This window comes from Podarcis muralis, chromosome 13, assembly GCF_964188315.1.
Source record: "Podarcis muralis chromosome 13, rPodMur119.hap1.1, whole genome shotgun sequence".
NCBI classification, from domain to species: domain Eukaryota; kingdom Metazoa; phylum Chordata; class Lepidosauria; order Squamata; family Lacertidae; genus Podarcis; species Podarcis muralis.
The window spans coordinates 15,341,227-15,367,445 of NC_135667.1; the positions used below are offsets into that span (position 1 = coordinate 15,341,227).

A 26,219-nucleotide genomic window follows, 5' to 3' on the forward strand; every position below is an offset into this window, starting at 1 on the left:
GGGGTGTGTGGGTGTGAAAACAGAGGTTTATGCAAGTAGATAAATAGGTACCGCTCCGGTGGGAAGGTAAACGGTGTTTCTGTGCGCTGCTCTGGTTCGCCAGAAGCGGCTTAGTCATGCTGGCCACATGACCTGGAAGCTGTACGCCGGCTCCCTCGGCCAGTAAAGCGAGATGAGCGCCGCAACCCAAGTCGTCCGCGACTGGACCTAATGGTCAGGGGTCCCTTTACCTTTACCCTCTGTTAAAGGGTCATATATTAGGCCAAAGGACTTTTGGACGTGGGTAGTCACTTCTCTAAAATGCGGCAGACCTGTGGAGCCTAGTTCAAAAAAGGTCTAGGTTTCTGGCTTCCCTTTTTCTTTCTGTGGAAGAGAGCTGGGTAAGTTCTTGCTAACTTCCAGGGAATAGGGTGGAGCAAGGCTACAAAGGTTTGGGTGTTGTTAATGGCGTGGTGGGGTATTCTCAAACAAGCTCCTAATATTGCACACGCAAGCACACACACACCCAAAGCCTCCTTCTTTCCTTCCCGCAGTATTTCCTTTTGAGAGTTCAAATAATAAATGGGTGGGGTAGTCTTTTCATGAGTAGTTTTTGAAAGCAGGTATGTGTGTAAAAAGTATAGACGTATTTCCGCAGCTGTTTGGACAGCTCCTTTTATTTTCTGCAACCAAGAGGACTAGAGGCTTGAGACTGTCTGATGTTTACAAAGATCATGCTGAATACGAATGTGTGTCCTTGGGTGGGAACAGATTTGCATTCTTGACACAGAAAGTAAGATTGGGCCCTTTGCTGTAGGACCCTGGTGTTACACTGCAGAACAGAATATGCTTCAAAGAGGAGAGTCGGGGAGAGAAGGAGATAGACCTGTAAGGGTGTCAGTAGCCTTATTCTTAATATCTTCTGTGTAGCATCTAGCTGTAGCTGGTGCTTAATTTCTTATGTTAAGCGTTTTCCCCCTTATGTGCAACTGATATCCCCAGCATACATTTAAAGTATATTCAATATACAATTGATGCATGTGACTTCCCCCAAAGAATCCTGGGAAGCATAGTTTAAGGGTGCTAGAAATGGTAGCTCGGGGGGGGGGGACTACAGACCTCAGAATTCTTTGGGGAAGTCTTGGGTTTTAAATGTGCTGCTCTGTATCCCTAGGGGCTGCCAACTTTCTTTCTTTTTTGCAAAGCTCCTGTGCCTCCAATAATGGCTGTGTAACATGCAGAAAAGGGGACGCAGGTGGCGCTGTGGGTTAAACCACAGAGTCTAGGACTTGCGGTTCGAATCCCCGCAACGGGGTGAGCTCCCGTTGCTCAGTCCCTGCTCCTGCCAACCTAGTAGTTCGAAAGCACGTCAAAGTGCAAGTAGATAAATAGGTACCATTCCGGTGGGAAGGTAAACGGCGTTTCCGTGTGCTGCTCTGGTTCGCCAGAAGCGGCTTAGTCATGCTGGCCACATGACCCGGAAGCTGTACGCCGGCTCCCTCGGCCAATAAAGTGAGATGAGCACCGCAACCCCAGAGTCGGCCACGACTGGACCTTATGGTCAGGGGTCCCTTTACCTTTAACATGCAGAAATTCAGCAGATGAAGCTTTTCCTTGCACACAGATTCATTCCCTAGATTTCCTGCTGTTCATGCAGCTTTTTAAGGTATATATGAGGAGCCATGTCAGCACAGAAGTTGGCTTCCTTCGGGGAAACACAATGTTTACAGACATAAAACAGTCCTTATTTGTTAAAGGTATGAGCAGCAATGAGTTAGCTTGAGGTAAGCTAGCTTACTTGTGAAGGAAAGGGCGGAAATGTTTACGGAGCTAAAACAACAATTATTTGTTTTTGGATCATGTGAATGAGCTATACACACAGAGAATTTAGGGATGTGCTTTATTTCCTTCAAAGGATCCCTTCCAGCTAACTGGCCGTGGCAGAGACAGAATAACAGGCTGGCGAGTGGTTCTGGAAGCTTCTCAAGGACTCACAGGTACAGTGACAGATGGCCCCTACCTTCCCCTCAAGCCACAGAGGTGGTTCTTCATTATCGCCGGGAAGATAATTGCCAAGGCAATCACAAAACAGAATCTTCTTATATAACAAACTAGCAGCAGCAGCAGCCCACGGTTTGGCTAGTGAATTCCAAAACACACACACACCCATCAACGCACGTTGCCTCTCACAACTATTAATCTTTCTCTGTCCCCATCTCCATATTAGTTCCTTCCTTCTCCAAGGGAGAGGAATGGAATAAACAGAACCACCGCTCTTATGGAGGAGTGTCTGCCAGCCATAGAGATGGGGAACCTGTGGCCCTCCAGATATTGCTGGTGGACTACAACTCCCATCAGCCCCTGCCAGGTCCAACTAATGGTCAACAGCACCTGGAATGCCACAATTTCCCCAGCCCTAGCGTACTGGCTGCAGGCTTCTTTGTAAGGGAAGGCAGAGAACGGAGGGAAGCCACCAATGTGCAAAGCAGAACCTGCTCTTCTCTCCTGTCCACTCCCGTGCCTGCCTCTTTCTCTCTCTATTGTTCTTTCTGATACATTCATTGTTCATGGCAAGACCTGTCCCTCACAATACAATCTGAGCTACTGCAAGTGGATTGGATCATGTAATACAGAGCTGAGTTGCTGCTACTTTTTCTGGAGAGAAGTTCTGTGCTTGGCCAAAAACAAGCAGGTGAAGCTGACTTGTGGAATTTCTGCCTGTTGTGCAAAACACAGGACCACTGTGGGGGAGTGGTAACTCCATGTTTTGTGCTGCTTTGCCTGAGAAAGCTTTCCCCCAATATTGCACCATCCATGCAGGCACCTGCTATTCCTGGCTACCAAGCATTTTTCCCTGCTTGGGTCAAACAGCTTGATGGTCAAAACCATGGGTAGGCAAACTAAGGCCCAATAGCCTTCTAAATCCAGCCCGTGGATGGTCTGGGAATCAGCGTGATTTTACATGCGTAGAATGTGTCCTTTTATTTTAAATGCATCTCTGGGTTATTTCTGGGGCATAGGAATTTGTTCATTTTTTTTCTCTTCAAAATATAGTCCGGCCCCCCACAAGGTCTGAGGGGCAGTGGACCAGCCTCCTGCTGAAAAATTTTGCTGACCCCTGGTCAAAACCCTAAGAAGTCCTGGAAAGGAGCTATATAGAACAGCCACACTTGTGGATAGTGGTGCAGAATTTGTAGAATGGTTGTCCAGTTAAATAAATCTTAGTTTCTTGATCTTACAAATCACCGGGGGGGGGGTTAATCTTTTTTAGTCCAGGGATGTTGTGATGGGGGCAGCCACACATCCATGATTCATGCACCAGCAGCAGTGAGTATAGCCAACGCATATGTTTATACACGAACACTTGCCACACCTACAACAGGCACATAACAGACATGCAGACTCAGCGCTCTCACTTGCACACAATTTTGGCAAGCAGCATTTCAGTGGTGCTTGGAAATGCTGTCTTTAAAAGAGCAGGCGGAGGGCTTTATCTCTGATCTAGGGTACCTGCCGTTAAAGGGAGGAGATAAAGCCCTCTGCTTGCTCTTTAAGAGCCAGGTGTTTAAAGAGCAGGTGGAGTGCTTCATCTTCAGATCAGGAGATAAAGGAATGTGAGTTGGCAGCCACGTCTGGTCCATGTTACAGATTGTGAAGATTTATCATCACCTCCTAATTTATTAGGTTGACATATAACTGAATCAATGGTTCTGAAGCAATGCCAGGAAGCATCCACTCTCTGATTTTTAGATCCATTTCCCTTCAAGCACCATCTGAGAAGAGGTACAGTGGTACCTCGGGTTAAGTACTTAATTCGTTCCGGAGGTCCGTTCTTAACCTGAAACTGTTCTTAACCTGAGGTACCACTTTAGCTAATTGGGCCTTCTGCTGCCACTGCGCCGCCGCCGCACGATTTCTGTTCTTATCCTGAAGCAAAGTTCTTAACCCGAGGTACTATTTCTGGGTTAGCGGAGTCTGTAACCTGAAGTGTATGTAACCTGAAGCGTATGTAACCCGAGGTACCACTGTATTATTAATAATAATAATAATAATAATAATAATAATAATAATAATTTATTATTTATACCCCACCCATCTGGCTGGGTTTCCCCAACCTCTCTGGGCGGCTCCCAACAGAATATTAAAAACACGATAAAACATCAAACATTAAAAACTTCCCTAAACAGGGCTGCCTTCAGGTGTCTTCTAAAAGTCAGATAGTTGTTTATTTCCTTGATGGGATGGGAGGATGTTCCACAGGGCGGGTGCCACTACTGAGAAGGCCCTCTGCCTGGTTCACTGTAACCTCACTTCTCGCAGGGAGGGAACTGCCAGAAGGCCCTCAGAGCTGGACCTCAGTGTCCAAGCTGAATGATGGGGGTGAAGATGCTCCTTCAGGTATACTGGGCCGAGGCAGTTTAAGGCTTTAAAGGTCAACACCAATACTTTGAATTATGCTCCTGCTCATACAGGAAACTGGTGTTTATTGATCTTCTTTTATTTATTAACTTTCTATACCACCCTTCATCCGAGGACCACAGAGTGGTTTACAATATCTTGATGTTGCACATTAGGGTTTCTCAGGAGAAAACGGGGAGAGAGGTGCTAACGCAGACTAATAGCAACATGCCTGTTTCTTCTCCAGGGCAGCCACCGGTGCCTCCACCCATGGCCTTTGAGACAATCCAGTGAGATACTCATCGGCTTCCTTCAAAGAGCACCTGATATAATCTTAGTTGATGAGGCCTCCCAGAACTTGATCTCCAAGAGTGATTATGAAACTCTGGATAAGATGCAAAACCTGAAGGAGAAGGTATGAAAACTCCTAGTGCAGATCCATATCAAAGGGGAGCAGAGCTTCCAGCAGTTCTTGGAAGGCATAAGGAGCCTCTTTCCAAATTTGCCTCCGGACTTACGGCCTCCAGCAAGCAGTGAGTAAATGCTCAGCAACACTCTCAGTTTTCTGGAGTTTGCTTCTCCAGATCTCCTGGTTCAGTGTGTCCTTCACAAAGCTCCACATCCACTCAGGGTTAGTGAATATTTTCTAGCCAGCAGGCTTCCTTGCCCAAGCGGGGCACTTTGACAGGTGGGTGGGGCTAGCCACCTGTCAATCACCTGACATCATCACGGCATCAGATGCCTTATTCCCCCCCCCTTTGTCGTGTGGCTTGACCTCAAGTGCATCATCTACCAAGCAGGTGATAGATGCTGACCTCAAGCCCTGCTTTCAGCAAGGATTGGTTGTGCTACAGAGTTATGGCAAATTCCATGGCACAGCTGATCCCACAGCCTTGCTATCACTGATGATCAGCTGATTGGTGGTGACCACAAATATCCCTTGGCAAGGAACGATCAGGAACATGCTTTAAGCTACCCTCCCTTTTTTGCAGTCAGATCTCTACCTGCCCACTCCTGATGTCTCATCTGACGTCGGATGTGGGGGAAGTGGGTGTGATTTGGGGCAAATGGTCTCACAAGTCAAAATGGGGCCTGTGTCTAAGGCATGCAGGAAGGTGGTTCCCCAACCCTGCCTTAACAGAACCCGGATGGTTTGAGTTGCCCAATCTGTCTGCCTCCTGTACGGTGGTGAAAATGAAAAATTCAGTGCCAAAGTTTTCTGCAGGATGCCTGTGGCTTTGCTTATACCACCGGATTATTATAATAACTATTAATTATGAGTGCTCCACCTTAACTCCACACTGTTTTATGACCTTGTAAAAGCTATCCTTGCAACACGCCTATGAGTGTAGGCCACTATTATCCCCATTTCAAAGACAGGGTAACTGAGACCGAGAGATGGTGACTTACTAGTACCTGGTGAGTTCAGCATTTAGGTGCAGTCATGCTTAATCTGAGCCAGGCTCAGTCCCAGGAGAAAAACTCAGCCATGCCACACTTGAGGAAGGAAGGGAGCAAGAAGGCAGAGTGTGGCCTGGGCATTCGCAAAAAAAGGGCCACTGAGGAATTGCAATCAGTCTTCATGCATCCAGAATTGGGGGGAATGGCCTTTGGGTTAAAGGTGTGCTTGAGTCCTGGGACCCAAACTTGATGTGAATATTAATTCATAATTTTTGCTTGAAAATTATACTTTTTAACTGTTGTTGTTGCTTTATTCATTTTGCTTTTTATCAACCTGTCCTTAACGTTTATTTTTATTGACAGTCTTAATGTATGCTTTTTAGTCTTTGTAAACTGCTTAGAGGCTTCATTTGCAGAGAAATGAATGAACAAAACAAGTAATTTGCAGCACTTTCCTGCCTTGCAGGGGTCAGCAAACGTTTTCAGCAGGCTGGTCCACTGTCCCTGAGACCTTGTGGGGGGCTGGACTATATTTGGGGTGGGGATGAATGAATTCCTGCACCCCACAAATAACCCAGAGATACATTTTAAATAAAACGGCACATTCTACTCATGTAAAAACATGCTGATTCCCAGACCGTCCGCAGGCTGGATTTAGAAGGCAATTGGGCCGGATCCGGCCCCTGGGGCCTTAGTTTGCCTACCCATGCTTTAAGGCAAGCAGCAGATTTTAGAGCTGGGGGAACCTGTGACCCACCCTATCCGACCCTGGAGATTCTGGAGGAAATGGGAGCAAGGTGTGTCTGGTGTACGTAAGCACTAGGAACAAGTTTCCCAAAATCTCATATACCCCTTGGGCTGCTAACATTGGGTAATTTAATCTAGTTCCTCTGTGTTTTGATTTCTCTGGTGCAGCTGTTTTCCTTTCTTTCTGGTGACTCAGCACGGCAAGAAGCAGCAGCACAAGCAGAAATTTTCCATTTTGAACCCAGTGACACAAATATGCTTCCTATTTTGCGTGCAATGTGAAAGTATTGCTCAGCACTCCATTGTCCCCATAGCAGCACTGCTGCGTGTTGTTCCTTTTGGGTGAGTAAGCATGCTGCACAGGAGACTTGTGGTGTGTGTCAGTAATATTATTTACAAATATGGAATAGTGGGACCAACATGTCTCCTACTGCTGGCAAGGAAGCCACTGATCAGGGTCCCAGTGCAAGAGCTTTATTCCCCGCTACCCTCATGTGCCTTCATCTGAACTTGCATGTCTGGCTCGCTCCAAATTTGAAGTGCCATCATATATATATATATATATATATATATATATATATTCATTCAGTTCAATTTATTTTTAGTCATTTCTTGAGTGTGTAGTAATTTCAGTCCGTGCATTGATAATACAGTCGTACCTCGGGTTACACATGCTTCAGGTTACATACGCTTCAGGTTACAGACTCCGCTAACCCAGAAATGAGAACAGAAATGAGAACAGAAATCGTGCAGTGGCAGTGCAGCGGCAGCAGGAGGCCCCATTAGCTAAAGTGGTGCCTCAGGTTAAGTACAGTTTCAGGTTAAGAATGGACCTCCAGAATGAATTAAGTACTTAACTTGAGATACCACTGTAGTTATTAGTTCATTCATATGATCAGGCAGGAGGCAACTTTGTTCAGAACAGAAAATTATGACGGAAAAAGAACGCTGAACTACAGTTATGCCAGGGAATGAATTCATGCTTGTTCATCCCAGGAAGCATAACACCCAGATCGGAAAGAAATGAAACAACAACATTGCACCTGGCTAGTTGATTTTGGGTGGTTTGTTTCCAGAGAGCTTGAAAAACGGATGTAAGAAATTAATCTCTGCCATGAGGTCTAGAATCTTCTTTTTAAAAAGTAATAAACATTGAGTGTGTCGCCGCCCCCCAAAAAACAACAACCCAGAGCAGTGTGATTACATGGGGGGCTCTTGCTGCTGCTTCTGGAGTGAATATACTTAAGGAAATTAATGATATTTTATACAGCGCTATGAATTAGATATTTACATAGTAACGTAAGTAGAAAAGTCAGCTTTCTGCCCTGAGGAGTTTATAAACTAAATACTGGCAGAAGAAGAGATGACAAGAGAGAGGAAGGTGAGCAAATTCAATTTCATCATGCACTTCCAGGGTTAAGCATACTTTGGGATGTTTAAAAAAAGCAGAAAGGGTCTGACCTATCCAGTGTGTGTTACAATGACCCCAGCGGAACCAACTTCCCCTTGATAAATTTGAGCAACACTTGCATTTCTAGTTGCCACTGATGAAATATTTGTGATATTCTTCCCTCTGAAATGTCATCATTTTGAACAATGGACCCAATTTGTCATCTTTGGGGTTTTTTCTCTTTTGCATAATACTGAATTGCTCAAGATATATTTTCTTATTTTCACTTTTAGACCATTTTTTTTGTTCCAAATTGTTGTTTTCAGCTTTCCCTGTTTTTTGTCATCGACGACAGGATATGGAACTTCCTTTATTGCAACTTATTCATCGACATTCAGGGAAGCGCCAAAATTTCTGCTAGTCCAGGGGCATCCTCTACCTCTCCCACTACCCCTCTTTCAGCAACAACTTTGGACTACTTAATTTGGCCCTTCCTTGCTTTGGCCCCAGGCCTGCTTCTCCATGGGAGGTCTAGGGTTTCTTAAGGAAAGCCAACCAAAATTCCCTGGAAGCGGAATATAATGTGGGAAGAAGCAAAGAGAAATGCCCTTCTCTGCTTTATTCTCAACATTTTATGTCTTAATGTTAAGTCTGAATTGAGCTGGTTCTGCTGGAGAGGAGAATAAATAAATTCTGTTCACCAATGTGCTAGCTCAAGGATGGGGAACCTGTACTCTTCAATATGTTTCTGGGCTACAATTCCTATTACCCGCTCACCATTAGCCAGTGGGAGTTGGAGTGCATTTCGGAATCTGCCTTGCGTGCATCTTAATTTCACAAATACGCTAATGAGGTGTGAACTGATAGTGACTAACCAGGAACAGGAAGCTGGGGCGGTAGTAGATAGCTCAATGAAGACACCAACTGACTGTGTAGAAGCAGTGGAAAAGGCAAATTCCGTGCCATGGAAGATTAGGAAAGAAACTGAAAATAAAACTGCATGCCATCATACAAATCTAGTACATGACCACATTAGGAATAGTGTGTACAGTTTGGTTGCCTTGCCTCAAAAAGGGTACTGTAGATTTAGAAAATGTTCAGAAGAGGGCAACCAAAAAAGGTAGCATGATATGGGACTTCTTCACTTAGGGTTGTCCACGCTTCTCCTGTGCAGAGAAAGCACGGATCCGGGTGGTTTTCTCCATGCCCCACTCCTTTCCCCAAGAAGCCCTGCTCTTTAGCTTTAAATCAGAGCAAGCGTAAGTCCAGAGAAAACCCAAATTGTGTGTGTTTGTGTGCACACATGCTTACGAGGAAGAGGGAGAGAGAGGAGAGAGAGAGAGAGAGAGAGAGAGAGAGAGAGAGAGAGAGAGAGAGAGAGAGAGCTTTTCAACCTTGAGAGGATGAACAACTGCATAGGAGCCTGAGCCGTAAAATTTTATAGTTGTTACTTCTGAAGGACTTTCTGTTAGCTTGCTCTTCTCCTACAGCGTACTCAAACCACAAACCAACCAAACCAACAGATAAGTTGTTCCCCAGACACTTTGGAAAAGAATGGGCCAGGAATTCCAATCAATGTGCTGTTTTCTATGCTGAGTGGCAGCAAAGACTCAGAAGGTATGTCCTGTAGTGTACCAGTAGCTATTGACAAATGCTAATTAAGGGTTAGGTCTACACTTCCGCTTGACCCGTGCCTAGAAAGCATCGGTCCAAGTGATTTTCCACTTGACCTGCAGTTTCTAGGCACAGGTCTGAGCAATTTCCCCCTTGCGCCACTCCTTTCCCAGGAAAAAACCTGCCATTAAGTGCTAACTCAGAGCAAACATCAACCCAGAGAAAACTCCAATTGTCGTTTGCTCTGACTGAGCACTAAAGAGCGGTTTTCCCTGGGGGGAGAAGCAGCAGGACAAAAGGATGTGTGGATGAGTCCTTGCTCTTTACTGATGTTCCAGAACTGTTTGTAACCCTTTGTAATGTCTAAATATAAGCCATAACACTGCCTTCATTCTTCTCAGAAGCCTCAAGGTCTAGGAACATCCATTAAAATGAAAATACTGAAGTTTCTCAGACCATTTGGTCCACATACAATACTGGTTTATAGTGCAACAAGGAACAGCATTTATTCTGATTCATCCCATGAAAAAGCACTCATGCACCCCTCAATTTCTTAACATGCTTTGTGATGAATGATGTGAGCTCCTCATTACCTCAGGGCCTGCTTAAGCTTTTGCCCATCTGCTTTTTCTACCTCTCCAACTAGCCTGAAAAACAAAGCCTAAACCTCAAGGTTCATTTCTATCAAAACATATTTTTTGCTTTCCTCACAGTAGCTCAACAGTTAAACATTCCCCAACTGAACCTTCCCCTCTTAGCACATTCTGGAATATCGCAGCACCCTAGTTTTGGTTGGGGAAGGGAGGGTGTCACTGATATTTAAACACAGACGCACTAGTTTCTTCAGACGTGTAATCCGTCCCTTATCCTGAATGTGGCTTGGAAGAATGAGGGATACTTATTTTCTGCTTAACAGTCTTTTGTTTCTGTGTTTACATACAGAATCGTCAAATATATCAAGTGAGCAAGATCTTGATATGGAAGTGACAAAGATGGAGCAAGGCATTTAGAATGGTAAGGAATTCTCTGGAAACAAGGTTAAGAACATAAGAAGAACCCTGGCAGATTAGACCAAAGGCTTACTTTGTCCAGCATCCCGTTTTCCCACAAGTGGCCAAATCAGACGACTTTAGGAAGCCCTTGAGCAGGATATCGGTGCAATAGGACTCTCCTGATCATGTTCCCCCAGCAACAGCTACTCAGAGGCATAGTTCATCTCTGGACCGGATTTAGGTTTGATGAGGCCCTAAGCTACTGAAGGTAATGGGGCCCTTTATATGTCCAGCTGTCCTTTGTCAACAACAACTTGTCACTGTTTTCTGTGTTAAATATATGCTATATGGTAATTTATGGACCTAATAGGTATCTAAAGCCATTTGCCACTGTTGCTATATGTAGGTTTTATTTTATTTGTTTTTTATCTTATATTTTGGAAAAGTACATCCAGGTGTTTTTTTTCCTTTAAATTTATGGGGGGCCCCCAAAACAGTGGGGCCCTAAGCTATGGCTTGTTTAGCTTATACGTAAATCCGGCACTGGTTCTTCTGAACCTGGTGGTAGCATATAGCAATGATGATTTAGTAGCCTTTCAATGCTTTATCATCACAAATATCTAATCCCCAGTAAAAGCCATATAAATTGGTGGCCATTATATCTGGTGGTAGCGCATTCCATTGTTTTTAACTGTGTGCTGTATGAAAACGTACTTCCATTTGTCAGTCCTCCTCACTCTCCTGTCCTGGAGGACTCCAGGCTTTTTAGACTTATAAGAGAGGAAGAACTCTGCCTACTTCCTCCATACTGCGGTTGCTTCAGAATAAACTGCTTTCCTATGAACAAAGGCAAGCAGTGTTACCCATCTCTGCAGGAGTTGTTCTGGAGTAAGTGCGTTGTTTCTGTACTACTTGCACGATCTTTATTTGAAAGATTATTTTCCCCCTTAAGAAGGAACATGCTGAGTGAAATTGCCTGGGGAAATAATCATTATTTCTAATGCCCCTATGCAAGCTAGATTTCTAATGCCCCTAAGCAAACTAGATCCATCAGTTTTACAAGATGGGGGCCCAGCCCATGTCCTCATGCTTAGATTCTAAGGGTATAACTAGATATTCCTCTCCCCCCCCCCCCATAGCCCTGTTTGCACCTTCATACAGCAGGGATAAAGAGCACTGAACAGGAAAATCTGAAGGTGGGTTCTTAGTGCATTCAGCAGGATTCATGGAAAATACCTCTTCATAACGTCTGCCCAATGCATGAAGGTCTGAGACTACAGTTAATGAAGATGTTCAGGGCAGGACTTGTGTGTGCAGATCAATCCTCTCACAAAATGCCTTAATGCTGTTTGTGTTTCCCTCATATGGGGCATACTTACAGGGGAGAATTTACAAGCAGGAGCAGTGGGAGTAAATTCATCCCTCCAAAATCTAGGCTTACAGGAAGTGGGCAAAATGTCCCTAGTGAGTGGGGCATTTGCATACAAGAATATCCAGACCTGGAAGGGGTCTGTTTACTTCCCCTTTGGGGGAATCACCACAGCTCAGTGGTGGATGAGCTGCTTTGCTTGCACAAGGTCTCAGGTTCAACCTCCGGGTAGGGCTGGGAAAGTCGCTTGTCCAAAATCCTGGAGAGAGGCTGTCAGTCACCAGAGACAGCACTGAGCTTGGTGGGCCAGTGGCCTGACTTTGCATAAGAGTTTCCTGTGGTTAAGCAACTGCTCCCACCTTCCCTTTATCTCAAGAAATTGGGATTCTGAATGATCTCTGCGCTGGGATAACATCTAGTTATAAGTGGACATGCAAGGGAATGGGGGGTGAAGGGAAAAGGCAGAGCAGTGCTGTAAACAAAATCTGCCCTTCTTCCCTTATGGAGTACCCAAGAGCCCATATAGAGCCCTTACGTGGGTTCCCTATTGGTAGGAGAACATAACAGAGGCCAACCAGAGAATATTGAGAAGCAAAGCAGCTAGTAAGCCTGATCTTTATTGATCTGTTGCAATGGGGTGCTCCCCTCACATGGAGGAAAGGAGGAGGACCTAGAACAACAGTGTGCCTGCCCTTATATGGACATTTTAAATTCCCTGCCCTGGAGCTCAAGACCACCCCTTCATACATCATACATACATCACAGAAGGGGTGTAACCCAAGACCACCCCCCACAAACATCATACCTACATCACAGAAAAGGCGATCTACAACAGAAATCTGAGGGTTGTTGTTTGTCCTGTCTGGCAGGTTTTCTGATAATGCCTTATCTGATTGCCTCTCCTGGTAGTCTGCCCATTCCTCTGAAATGGTGATCACCCACTTCCTGAGACAATGGGAAAGTTCCCCCACCCCTTCCCTTCTTGCAGAGAAAACATTTGGTCAGTTTGGGAGTCAAAATGGTTTCAGGGAGTCAAAATGGTTTCAGGAAGGTCTTCCTGTGCTGCTCCAGACATTGGTACATTTATGAACATTTATTATATATATATGACCTTAAAATTCTTATAACAGCAGGGAGATGGGTTTGAGCATGCCAGAGTGAAAAGATAAGGTTTTAAACAGGTCAGTAGAAGGAGCCAAGCTGGAATGTCAGGGAGTATAATTGGTTTTTGGCTTGGCTCTTTAAACAGGCTGTCACTGACGGTGCAAACAAGACGTGTGCTTACTTAATCTTGTAAATATTAATATTGCTAAACAAGTCTTATCCCTGCCCCCCTGGCTCTCATAAGGAGAGCATCTTATCTTAGTCCCAGGCAAGCTGCATGTTTGACCAAGTGTTTTCATGCTGGATACAGAGGAAGGAGCTTCTTTCTCAATTAAGCTGCTGAGGGCAGCATATTTTCATGTTCTGACTGGATACAGTAGCTCATGAGACATGAGTAAAGGCAGTTGTTATCTCTTGTAGGCTAGGTGCTTAAGGAAGCTCAAATTCCCCCCTTTTTGCTGCAAGAGTCTTAGGCATCCTTTCTCATTGCACACGTCTGTGTGTGTGTGTGTGTGTGTGTGTGTGTCAGTCCCATGCTGCACTGTTTCCGTTCATCTGCAAAGTTGTCTTCTGCCCAAGCCTATGTTGTTTGTCTTGCTCTCTGCTGTGGCAAAATTATGTAACTTACATAATTAATTTTGCAAACAATATTGTTGTTTCGCTGTTCCACCCTTTCTACTTCAGTCCAAAGGAAACAATGTCAATGGAGGTGGGTAATCAATTCTGTATCAACAACAGCAAGTAGCTATCTTATTCACTAGATTGATCTTTGTCCTGGACATGGGACAAATTTGTGAACACCAGCAATTTCCACTCCTGTTTCCATTTTCGCAGGTGTTTTCCAACATCCCAATGAGGAGAGGAGGAGTGGTGGTGATGGCACCCACCTTGGTTGGGCTATTGCCTGGCCTGTGTGCCCCCCTCCCAGATCACAGGGCCTGAGGCCATTGCCCCAGTTTGCCATACCTTAGGGACAGCACTGTGTTTGCTTCAGGTGAATGGAAGTGTGGCGTTCATGCGGAGCCCCCGGTCGTCTCACGGACTATTGACCCGTACACCACTAATCTGCTGCCACCAACCAGGTCCTCCCCAGTAAAATCACTTTAGCCTCAGTCAGGTTCTCAATTAATACAGAAGAGTGTAGTTTATTTCAGACACAAACAAATTTTTACGGCATTCCAAACGTTGTTACTCTTTACTTTCTTAGTCTTATTTTCCTCTATCTCTCTCTTCTACCTCCCCTCACTCAAGAACCCACTGCCCTAACTGTCTCTCTATTTCCAACTGCCTGCCAACTGCTTCTCCAACTGCCTTTCTCAACCAACCAACCCATTAAAACAAACCAACCACCCACAATTGCCAACAACTAACTCAAACCTTGCGCTAAGCCCTTTTATACACAGGTAGGCTCCGCCTCTGGCTTTCCTATTGGTCTATATTTTTAACCCTATCTCTCCCCCCGTGCAAACATTTTCTAAACGAACGGGCAAACGCCACAGGAAGCAAGAGCAGAACATAATAGATTACAAATCCTACTGAGCTGTGATATTCCCCGCCCCCAAGCAAATAGGCACAGGGCCCCCACACTATACCACCCTCCCAATCTGAATCAAGGCCTTGTGCTGGTTTCCCGCCCCAAAAAATCTCCTCTTCTGCACTAACCAGCACCTTTTGGTGGGGAAATAGGAAGGGTGGGAAAATAAATTTTGGCGGAAACTGGTACGGTGCTCAGATCCAAATCAGAAGCACATCTGCAGGGAGGACCCTGTGCCTGTTCTTCTTTTAAAATAAAAGTGGCAATCTTAAAGCACAAGTTTTTATAAGCATGTTTGGTGTAACTTATAGTTCAGTCCATTTTCTTCAGATATTTCCCTCCCTGTCAACCTCTAGTCACCAGCTCTGGATTGTGGGGAAGAGTAAAATAATGAGACATCCATTTTTGCGTCCGGCTTTTCATAGGATAGTAATAATGGAAGTTGACAGCTTGTTTTTTTACCTCAGGTAAAATCTTGGTTGAGGGTGAGCTGCTGCTTCAGGCCTCACCCTTCCTGTCAAGTAACACTCCAAACTTTTCTGAACGTTTAAATTGACAGATGGTATATTTTTGTGGATTGAAGAAAAAGCTGGTGTACATGAACAGAAAACACCTCTTGAAATTTGAAGGTGCCAAAATAATGCTTTTTGGCTTTGAGGGGCTTGTGGTGGTTCATTCAGGGAAAAGGATTATGATACCCATAATTGTGCCCTTTATATAAAGGAGACATGTTCCTTCTGCCCCCCCCCCCCAAAAAAAAACCCCTGCATTTTATTTTGCTGTTAAGAACTCTTGGGTTTGTGAGGGAGCCAAGGAGCCACAAAACCCCACTTCTCCTGAACAGTGTGTTCCAGGGACAGCAGTAACTGGATTTTGGGATTCCACTGGCAGAGAGAACATTGAAAACTCCCAGCATTTTGCTTTGTTTGCAGGTATACCGATAGAGGCGCAGGCAAACAGGTGCTTTGCCAGGCAGCAGGTCCACTCTGCCACTAGGGATGAAGGAGCAATCCATTTTAAATGGATCTATGTGCAAAATTCAGTGGTTCTGATCCAGTTTGGCCACATTGGACTGCCTCTTGCATCAAGCGCTTGCTGGGGTTCTTTTTTTTTTTTAACCCACCTTTGACTAATTATATGCCAAACTATTTGGCTTGCAAAATACATGCCTTCTGCTCTCTTCTTTTGCCTTTTCCCACATACAAATGCACTCCCACCTGCTTTTTCATTTTTTCCTGACTATATTCCATGGCTATTGAGCATGCTGAATCCTCATTGGCCTGTGATAATTTGGGGGGGTATTTTTCTTCTTTAAATTTATTTAGACTCTTTAACACACACACTTCCACAGACTTTAAGGGTGCTCTGAACAGGGTGGATTTGATTTAAATCAAATTGATTTAAATCACTAGTCAGTAAGACTTGATTTAAATCATTTTTTTTACAGAAAGACTCATTCTTGCTGGTATAATCTTAATAAATCTTAATATTTACAACCAGATGAAGGTTTCATTTTTGGAATAATACATTTTCAGAATAGTTTTTACAGTTATATCAAAAATTACTGATTTGGTTATACTATTAGAAATACATTGACAGATGATTATGAAATTATTGTGAGGTTTAATAAGTTAACTGTTTATATTTGGACAACTTTTCTGCTATACTTTGTTGGAAGGAGAAAAATAATCATTTCCTTAACAATTTATTTAACTAACAATAACATTATAGCATATGTATCCATGTTTGTTAACTGATGTTTGTTAATAATTTTTTTTTCAAAAAACAACACCTTAGACTGAGTTTTAGCACACATAAAAAACTGAAAATAAATCCTTATTTCCTGATGAATAGCCTTTGGACTATGATGTAACTTAAACAGAAAACTATCTTTAGAAAGATTTCCCCTCCAATAGCATTTTATTTTAAAAATCCAATTTGAATAAAAAATATGATTTTTTAAATTTTTTTTTAAAAAATATTTGATTTTTATCCACCCTGCCTCTGAAAATGCTGATACCTGATGTTGTTTCTCAGTGGCCTGTTTTGACTGCGAAGTTGTTGGCGCTCAAGCATGCTATTAGAGGAAGCAACGGGTTCACTCTATTAACAAGTGTTTGACATGCTAAGCTTGTGGGGAAATCCAGGATGCAAGTTCTAACTGTTCTTGTTGTACAGAGCACTGGCAAATCCACCCTTCTCAATGCCATGTTTGGACTGCAGTTTGCAGCCAGCAGCGGGTGATGTACATGAGGAGCATTCATGACACTCCTTAGAGTCACAGAGTATTTTCAGCAAGAACTTGGTTGTGATTTCATTCTGGTGATTGGCACAGAAGGTTTGAAAACCGCAGAATTGGCTAAGTTGGAGGACAGTTGCGAACATGACAATGAGCTGGCCACCCTGGTGGTTGGGCTCAGTGACATAACAATATTTAACCTGAAAGGAAATCTTGGATACAGGCACACCTGTAAGACCATGGGTAGGCAAACTAAGGCCCAGGGGCCAGATGTGGCCCAATCGCCTTCTAAATCCAGCCCGCAGACGGTCCGGGAATCAGCGTGTTTTTACATGGGTAGAATATGTCCTTTTATTTAAAATGCATCCCTGGGTTATTTGTGGGACATAGGAATTTGTTCATTTTTTCCCCTTCCAAAATATAGTTCAGCCCCCCACAAGGTCCGAGGGACAGTGGACCAGCCCCCTGCTGGAAAAGTTTGCTGACCCCTGTGTTAGACCATAACAGGGAGGACATGGCAGTCTTGGAAAGAGAAATCTTCTGTGATAAAGAAAACAAGAGAGGTTCTGGAGATCTCAGCAAAACAAACGAGTTTGTCTGAATCCTTGGAGCATTGCTGCCATGAGATGAGTGAAGAACTTGCAGTTTCCAAGGACTCGTTGGATGTCATTTTGTTCAACAGTAGTGCTGAGGTTGGACCTTTCTTAGCTGAGGTACAGACCTATGTTCCTGAGATAATAGAAGGAATCCCTTCAGAGAAGTTTAAGATGAATGTTGAGATGATACTTTCAAACATTCTATTCAATCCCCAGGATGAAATCTTGAAGCGGGTTTTTGGCTGTGGGAAGCATTGTCTGTTCTGCAAAGTCCCCTGTGAAGCTGGAGGTGGCGGTCACCAGGAACATTTTGCATCAGTCCATTGGCCTCAAGGAGTAGGGAGGTACAGAAACCACGAAACTAGAAAGCTTGTCTATTCCTTATGCTCCTCTGATGTCATCTCAAATGCCAGTTTCAGAAACAGGCACACAGATGGAGAATGGCATCTGTATATAAAAATATTACTAGTATTATCCCGACTGGCGTATCCAGCCTGATGATAGCATCACAGTCTCAAACTACTGGGAGTTTGTGTTCAAGGAGTTCAGCCAGCATTTTGCTCAAGCTTATCATGCTCTCCCTGCATATCTCCCTCAGGACTGGAAAAAAATAACCAAGGAGCAAGTGCTGGTGAGCATCCAAGAATAATTTAATATGAAATAATAGGTAACAGCTGCCGCCATTTTAATCTGATACCCAAGTGCCTGATTCGGCTATGGAATTATTGTTTTGTATATGCCGATTGATCATTAAGGATTTTTGTTTTTGTTTTTAAATTAAGGGTAAACAGGCAGAGCTATTATACACTGCCAGGTACTCAGTACAGTGGTACCTCAGATTACAGATGCTTCAGGTTACAGACGCTTCAGGTTACAGACTCCACTAACCCAGAAATAGTACCTCGGGTTAAGAACTTTGCTTCAGGAAGAGAACAGAAATCGTGCGGTGGCAGCATGGCGGCAGCAGGAGGCCCCATTAGCTAAAGTGGTGCCTCAGGTTAAGAACAGTTTCAGGTTAAGAACAGACCCCCAGAACGAATTAAGTTCTTAACCTGAGGTACCACTGTATAACAATCTGCTTCGCATCTGTATCCTACATGCAAGCCTTAAGTGCATTTAAAATCAACATAGGAAAATGTATGACAGGATGTAATGGATGTCTCCCTGTTCAGAACTGGTTCACAAAACATAGAGTCTGCCTTGCTTGTTCTTTTTGAGATACATATTTCTATGTATTCATACATTATTTCTTGATTTATAAAGCCTAGCCTACAATTTCCAGCTCGACAATGTTGTCATGTTGTCAAGCCATTGATTAAAGGGAATCTTATCTCTGTTCTTCCAATTCATCAGTATTGGTCTCTTGGCTTTGAAACATTAGACAAATTCACAGAGGATAAGATGGCTTCCAGCGACGGTGGCTTACGTTCTACCTCCACCGTGGGAGGTGGGATGCCTCTGAACACCAGTTACTGGGAATCACAAGGAAGGAAGCAGTGCCCCTTCTGTTATGTGCCCTGTGGAGCTGGAAGGAGCAGTCAGACCACGCAAGCACTTTGCCAGCTCATCAACCTCAAGCGTCACAATTCATAAAACAAAAGAGCTCTGAGGTCATTTTGCGTGTTCACTTAAGTAATGTGGACATTGAGATGGAATGGCATCCCTATAAATGCAGTCAGAGGAGTAGCTGCTTCAACCTTTAAAGATGCAGGTTTACCTTAGACTGGTCTGTGCAAGTTAAGAAAGCAGTTCTGCAACAGGAAAACCTAGCATGTTTATCTTAACCTATCCATATCCGTCTGCTTGCAAAATTTTGGACTGCAATGGAAGCAATGATGAGTTTGTCTCAGGGTTTTTGGGAGGATGGCAAACTAAGGGAATGTGGAGTCCCAGCCAGTGGGCAAATCTTGAAGGATGAGGCCACTGTGGTTCGGACACAGTAGACATTTCAACCATAAGTGGTGTGGGGGGAGCAACCAGTTTTTTTTTAAAATAAGATACTATAATGCTGTTAAAGCAATTGTTCACCATTTGTCTAAGAAGCTCAAGGCAGAAAATGTGGGTTTCTCCTCCTTATTCACACAACAACTCTCTGTGGTAGGTTAGTCTTCACAATCCTAGTCCAACACCACACTGATCACCAGTGTTGAAGCAATGATTCTTCAACATCAACTTTGTTGGACTGGTCATGTTGTACTTATGCCTGATGATCGTCTTCCAAAGTAACTACTCTATTCTGACCTTAAAAATGGAAAGCGTAATGCTGGTGGTCAACAAAAGAGTTTTAAAGACTGTCTCAAGGCAAATCTAAAAAAATGTAGTATAAACACCGACAACTGGGAAACACTGGCCTGCGAGCGCTCCAGTTGGAGAACAGCCTTTACCAAAGGTGTCATGGGCTTTGAAGACACTTGAACTCAGAACGCAAGGGAGAAACGTGCTAAGAGGAAGGCACGCTTGGCAAATCCACACTGTGATCAACTCCTGCCTGGGAACCAATGTCCCCACTGTGGAAGGACGTGTGGATCCAGAATTGGCCTCCACAGTCACTTATGGACTCATTATTAAAACCGTGTTTATGGAAGACAATCTTACTCAGCTATGAGTGATCGATCAAAGAAGATAAAGGCTCTCTGAACTTGTGCAGTAAGAGGCTGCTGCTGCTGCTGCTGGCAGTCATTCCCATATGCACAGTCTATTTTATAATAAAGTATTAAACACACACACACAAATTTATCAGACTTTCTGCTGCATATATTTTGGACCTAGTTCAACTTCCAAGTATGTAGTGCTGTGGAAACAATTAATAGCAAATACAGAAGTTATTTTAAAAAGCAAATGCCTGCCTGAAGATGTCTGCCAGCCCTTGCTCCTGTCACTGATGGGGAAGAGCTGGCTGTGGCTGTGGAGTGGTGAAAGAACTCTGTGCATGTTCATAGGTGTTCAGGGTTAAATTAAAGCAGGTCTGTAGCCAAAACATTTTGTGGTGAAAGGACCTGAGGTTGCACACAGGTGTGTGTGACAGGGAGAGAGGATGTGTAGAATTAATACAGAGCAGCCAGAACCTAAGCACTAATATGTTTAAAGTTAAATATTAATAAAATACAATGTAATCTTTAAAAATCATTGAGAAATAAGTACCAGGTGTTTGTTCTCCTAGTGTTTTTGCCATAGTCAGAACATTGGAAAGTAGGAACAGGTTTACTTCTTTCACAAGAGACCTTGGAAGAAAGTTGCAGTGTGGATCGCTTCTGAACACTATGGACTGCCATGCCCCCTTTTATGATACTCCATTCCAGTCCGTCCCCCTATTTTCTGTAACCCCCACCCCCCAAAGTCAGCATCCCCTGTCCATGGAACATGCTCAGCTCTCACTGAGCTATTTCTGGGGCTGTTTTCACCTTAGTTCTAAAACTTTTGGGGGAGCTGGCTGGCCAGATGATTCAGTGCGAACAATCCTCATGGCTCCCTGCTCCTGAGCCTCGAAGGCCAAAATCCAACCTGTGAATTGGAGCCCCAAGCAGACTGGGAGCCAGTGAAGCTTGCAACTACACTGTTTCTGGGCCCAAGGAGTGGGGTGGGGAGAGGCAGCTGTGTCCCCGTCCCCCCGGCAATCTATAAAAATACATAGCTGAGATTCTGCCCCCCCCCCCGCAACAAAAATCCTGGCTACGCCCATAGCCCCATTCAAAGTGATACAGTATACTCATTCTACCTGATTACAAATCTTGCAGCTGTGCTCTGAATTAAAAGGAAATTTCTGGAGCGTCTTTTAGGCAATGTATGTGCAATAAATGTGTTGCAGAAGTCCAGGCAGGAAGGGGCATGGAGAAAAGGCAACTTAGACTAACTGAGAGCCATACTAGCCTTATTTTCCTAAGCCTTTTAATCAGTGGCGTAGCGTGGGTTGTCAGCACCCGGGGCAAGGCAAGTAATTTGTGCCCCCTAACCCGTGGATTTGCGCCCCCTAACCCTAACCCCCAGATGTAGCGCCCGGTGCGGCCGGCCCCCCCTGCACCCCCCACACTACGCCACTGCTTTTAATGCCTTGGCTCCAGATTAATTTTATTTGGGCTATGGTTATAGTTTGTATTTTATTGCTTTTCAGTTACAAATGAATCAGTTACTTTGAAAAGGAGAAAATAGATTATTATGATTGGTGGGCTATATAGTTTTTATGCTGCTTATATATATATATATATATATTTAACGATTAAGCCTGTACCACATTTCCCTGCACCTGCTGCCCTAATCCTGCTGAATAGGTTCACAGCAAACATGCAGTGCCATTGCGCAACAGCAGTTGGATCGGGGCATAAACTTTCCTGGATTGCAGGCGGCTGGAGGGCGTTGGACACGTAAACAGGACGACCACGTCGCCACGCGCCCTGCCCCCCCTCCCGCCACTGACTACAACTCCCGGCACGCCTTGCTGCCTCTCGTACCGCCCGCTGCTCGCTGAATGGAGGCTGTGCCTGATTGGCAGGATCGGTGCGCAATGAGGGTCGGTTCAAGTCTCCAGCGCCAGGCTGGAAGGGGCGCGCCGTCCAGCAAGAGGGAAGCGGCCCATTGCGCCTCTCGCTCGCGGCGATGGCGGTGCCCGGCTGGGAGCGCGCGGCTCGGCTCCTGCTCTGCGCGACGGGGCTGGCGCTGTCTGCTTACGCTTTCCACGTGGAGACCTCGAAGGAGCGGGACGCCGCCTACCGGGCCATGTGCGACATCAGCGCAGCCGTCAGCTGCTCCCGCGTTTTCACTTCCAGGTGAATGAATGCCCCGCACACACCCGGTTGCTCCACCGCCAGGAGCCCCAGACATTGTGGGGTGATCTCCTGCGATTTGCACCCTGGTGGCATCCGCCGCCCCCGCGGCGCACAGCCGGATCCCACGCGTGCTTGTTTCCAAAAAGAGGTCCCGCTGGGATTTACTTCCGAGTAAGCGTGCGTGGGATTGCAGCCTGACCCTGTGCAATTGGCACGCTTACTCGGGACGAAAGGCAAAGGGTTGAAATCTCTCCCTACCACCCAGTGGAATTCAAGGTGTGGACTATCCCTGCCCGTGTTGGGTTAAATTCCACTTCTTTTAGGAAAGTATTATTTGTCCTGGAGTTTTCTCAGTTCCGCTGAAAAGCTGCAATCGATCTTCTGAATCCTTCCCGCTTGCAGCACAATTGAGAAAGGGGTCTCTTAACGGGTGGCCGGAGAGGAGGGGGGAAATCGTTAGCAGAAGTCACGGGGATGCTCGCCTAATCTTCTGTAAACAGCCAGGAAGGACGTCCCCAGGGTAACTGACCCTTTATTATTTGACTGGAGAATGTGAATGAGGGGGATGACGTGTCCCTTATGTATGCTGGAGGTGACGCAGAATGGGCCTCCTGTGGTCTATAAAAGATGTAACATTGGTAAGATGCTTCTTTATATTGGCCCAATTTGCCTTAGGCAGCCAATCAGACACTGTCATTGCATGATCTTAGACAATCCACAGTGTTCTATAAAGACTTAAGAATCATAATTACTGTTTATTGCTAACATTCTGCACCATCTCCTCCCATTACAGGTGGGGTCGTGGTTTTGGCTTGGTGGCCACATTTCTGGGACCTCGTAGCGTGTTCAACCAGCCTAATAGCGTCTTTGGGATTGCTTTCTACACCCTGCAAATCCTTCTGGGTGAGTGACACATGCAGATGGATGCGTCAAAGAGAACACAGGTGTCCACACATGGATACGGGTGTCGCTAACACAGCATCCAATCCAAACACTGGGCAGAGGAGAATCTAGCTGCCCATGTTTTCAACTCTGTATGTTACCAGGTGTGATGTCCTCCCCTGACAACTACATCAGGTATTAGCAACATTTAGTAATTCGGGGCAGACCAGAGTTGTTGCACACTCCTGCTCTGCACTACCTCCAGTGTACTACCTCTGGATACAAGGTCAAGGGAATCAGGGAAAGTGCTGTCGCAATCAAGTTCTGCTTGTGGTCTTCCACAGCTGGCCAGTGAGAGAACAGAATGCTGGACTAAAATGAAGGGTGCTCAAAGAAGTGGAGCCAAAATAGGGCCACTGAGAAATGAGAGGAATGTGTAGAGGGGAACTTTGGGGGTTTGCAAGTATACAAAAATAATAATAATCTAAAGAACGCAAACTCTAGGGGCAGCCCCAAACAGAGAGGACCAAGCATGCTGAGTAGCTACAGAATGTAGAGGGGCAGCTAAAGAGGTGCGGGGGGGGGGGGGGGAGACAGACACTGAATGGGATGGGTGGAGAAAATGGAATGCCCTGCTTGGAGGGAGGGGCTAACCAGAACCCTGAACAAGAACATTAGGAGGGAGGATATACTGCAACGTTTTGTTGACATTCTCATGTGTATGGTCAAAAACCTTTGTTTCCTTCAGATGATTCACAGGTGGGGATTGGAAATCCAAAATTGGGCTGGTCAGCTGAAAGGCTGGAGGCCGGTTTTAGCTTTCAATCCCATCTTGCCAGCATGATTTCCCCTTCTGCAGCTGAACACAAAAGTAACCCAGACCCCTTCATCCACACAGGCTTCTCCAACAGCGGCCTGGCGGCCATTGCTCTGCTGGGCTCTTCGGTCGTCTCCATAGTTGGCTCGCTGTACCTGGCCTACATCCTGTTCTTTGTGCTCCACGACTTCTGCGTGGTCTGCATCAGCACCTACCTCCTCAACTTTGCCCTCCTCTTGCTCAACTACAAGCGCCTCGCCTACCTCAACCAGGCCTGGAAGCACCCCGTGGCCAAAGCCAAGAGGCAGTGAATGAAGGCGGCACCTCAGACTGGGAAGTCCTGCGAGGGTGAAGGTTTCCCAGGGGTTTTGCCTACCTCTGGTGTTTCCTTAAGCGCTTGTTTGGATCTGGACCAAATTCATTGCGCTTAGGTCCCATTGAAATTCAAGGCGAAAAGTTTGTCATTAGTCTTATGGACTCCAGTGGGAACTAAATGCAAGTAGCTTGGTCAGCATCCAACCCGTTAATCTGCTTCTATATCACCTGAATGCTCTTCCAGCTTGGAAAACGTCTTCCCAGAAATCAATGAGATCAGCATTCCACTTGTCCTGACCCTTCGGACTCCATTCAGATTAGCCCATGAACCTCCATTTTGGAACTTAAATGGATGCAGTTTTTGGTTGGGCTGACCTACAGATATGTAAATCAAGCCCTTTGTTCCTTTCCTTATTTCTTTTTAATACAAAACTTATTTTTATAGCTCTTTTTAGAAAAAAAATGTATACAGAGCAATTTGTAAAATACAGCTATTCATGATGACTTTGAAAAGCATTGAATTGAGAGCTGTTATGTCTCTTCTCAGTTGTAATAGAATGCTTTTTTTCCTGGGGATACGCAAGTAGAGTGCAGTACGGGCACTTCTCTCCCCCCATGTTTAAAAAGTGTGGCACTTACTGCAACAACTTCATGTTGAGTACCAGCACCATTTTTCCTTTTTGAAAAAGAGCACTGAATAGATACAAAATTGGGCAGAACCAACGTGTGACTGGGCTTGGCTTAGTTACTGAAGCACAAACTAAAGCTCATCCTTTCTCCCCATCATTAATAACAGCTGCCTTTTACATAACAGGAGGGCCCTTCTGTTAGGAAGGCTGAGGCAAGCCACAGATTGTGAGGTACCATTAAAAAGGTAGCAAACTGTAAATTATTTTCATTAGGATTGAAACCGCAAGGCCAAGGATGGCCCCTCGAGTTGTTTTTTTACTCTAGTCCCGTTCCCCACCCCCCGGCCATGCTGGCTGTGGCTGATTGAGCCCAGCAACATTTGATGAGCACCACTACATGTTTGCCATTATATTTGTACCACTACAGTGGGGTGGGAAATTTGGGTTTGCAGCCTTAGGTACCAAAAAAACCTGGGTCTGGCAAAAGATGGGCAAGCAGCCACTTTTCACTTTGTTTTCTACAGGCTTCCAGCACAGCTGTCAATACCCATTTTCAGAGAAAGTGAAGCAGAGTAGACCTTAAAACATCTTTGTGCATTAGAATTATCTGTGTAGTGGGGGGGACGGGACCATGCAGCTGACTTAAGCACCCTGGGGCTCTCCAGAAGCCTGAGTCTGCAACTCTCTTCAGTCTCAGCCAGCAGCTGGTCGGGGCTGATGGAAGTTGTGGTCCAGAACATCTGGCAAACACCAGGTTGGCGATGGCTGGCATATATAAAGTCGAAAGTGAACGACTTACCGGAATTTTTCCCCAATTCGAAATGGTGATTATATTTCTCTGTATGTACTCCCAGCCAACTGCAGGGGTCACTGTGTAGCCACCGATAACAGTCTGAAAGTAAGCATGAAATAGTTTTTTTGTATGAAGCACAATAGAGCCATCCAAGAAAGAAAACAGCTTGCCACCTAATGCAAGAAATCATGATTGATAATGAGAGTCTTGATTGATTCAATCCGCATAAAGTTACATATGAACAAAAACAAACACGACTTTTTCTTCTGAATGTACTTTGCTTTTGAGTGTTGTTGTGTCAGGTAGCATCTTAGAAGACGTAGTGAGTCCTGCGCAAAACATAAAAGGGAATTGTTTTTTTTCTAAGGTGCTGCCTTAAATAAGTGCTTGTATTAATAGGGTCCACCACACTGCTTTGTTTCCCGGATAATCAAGAGCACTGAACAACCATCAGTCACAGGACATTTGGTTAAACTGACTGATCAATTTAAAATAGCAATCCTGGCAGAAAGAAAAACCTCTGTAACAAAACAAAAAAAAAATCTCTGGAGAAAGCAGCCTCTTGAATTCCTAGCTTTCATTTTTTTTTGTGGGGCGGGGCAAGAGTGGTGGTACCTCATTTTTAATTTCAGGCTTTTCAGAAAAAGTTCATAAAGTCTT

At 44.9% G+C, this 26,219-nt stretch overlaps 1 protein-coding gene across 2 annotated transcripts; it reads left to right on the forward strand.

Moving 5' to 3' along the window:
• Positions 1-21,846: 21,846 nt before the first annotated feature.
• VKORC1 (vitamin K epoxide reductase complex subunit 1) lies at positions 21,847-24,653 on the forward strand. Of its 2 annotated transcripts, XM_028704199.2 has the most exons (3): positions 21,885-22,123; positions 22,917-23,026; positions 23,904-24,653. In XM_028704199.2, the coding sequence occupies exons 1-3, from the start codon at positions 21,954-21,956 to the stop codon at positions 24,131-24,133; spliced, it is 510 nt and encodes a 169-aa protein (XP_028560032.2). In that variant the 5' UTR covers positions 21,885-21,953; the 3' UTR covers positions 24,134-24,653. The 2 variants fall into 2 exon arrangements, with proteins under 2 accessions (XP_077774089.1, XP_028560032.2); XM_077917963.1 differs by lacking the exon at positions 22,917-23,026 and having other exon boundaries at positions 21,847-22,123.
• The last annotated feature ends 1,566 nt before the right edge of the window (positions 24,654-26,219 follow it).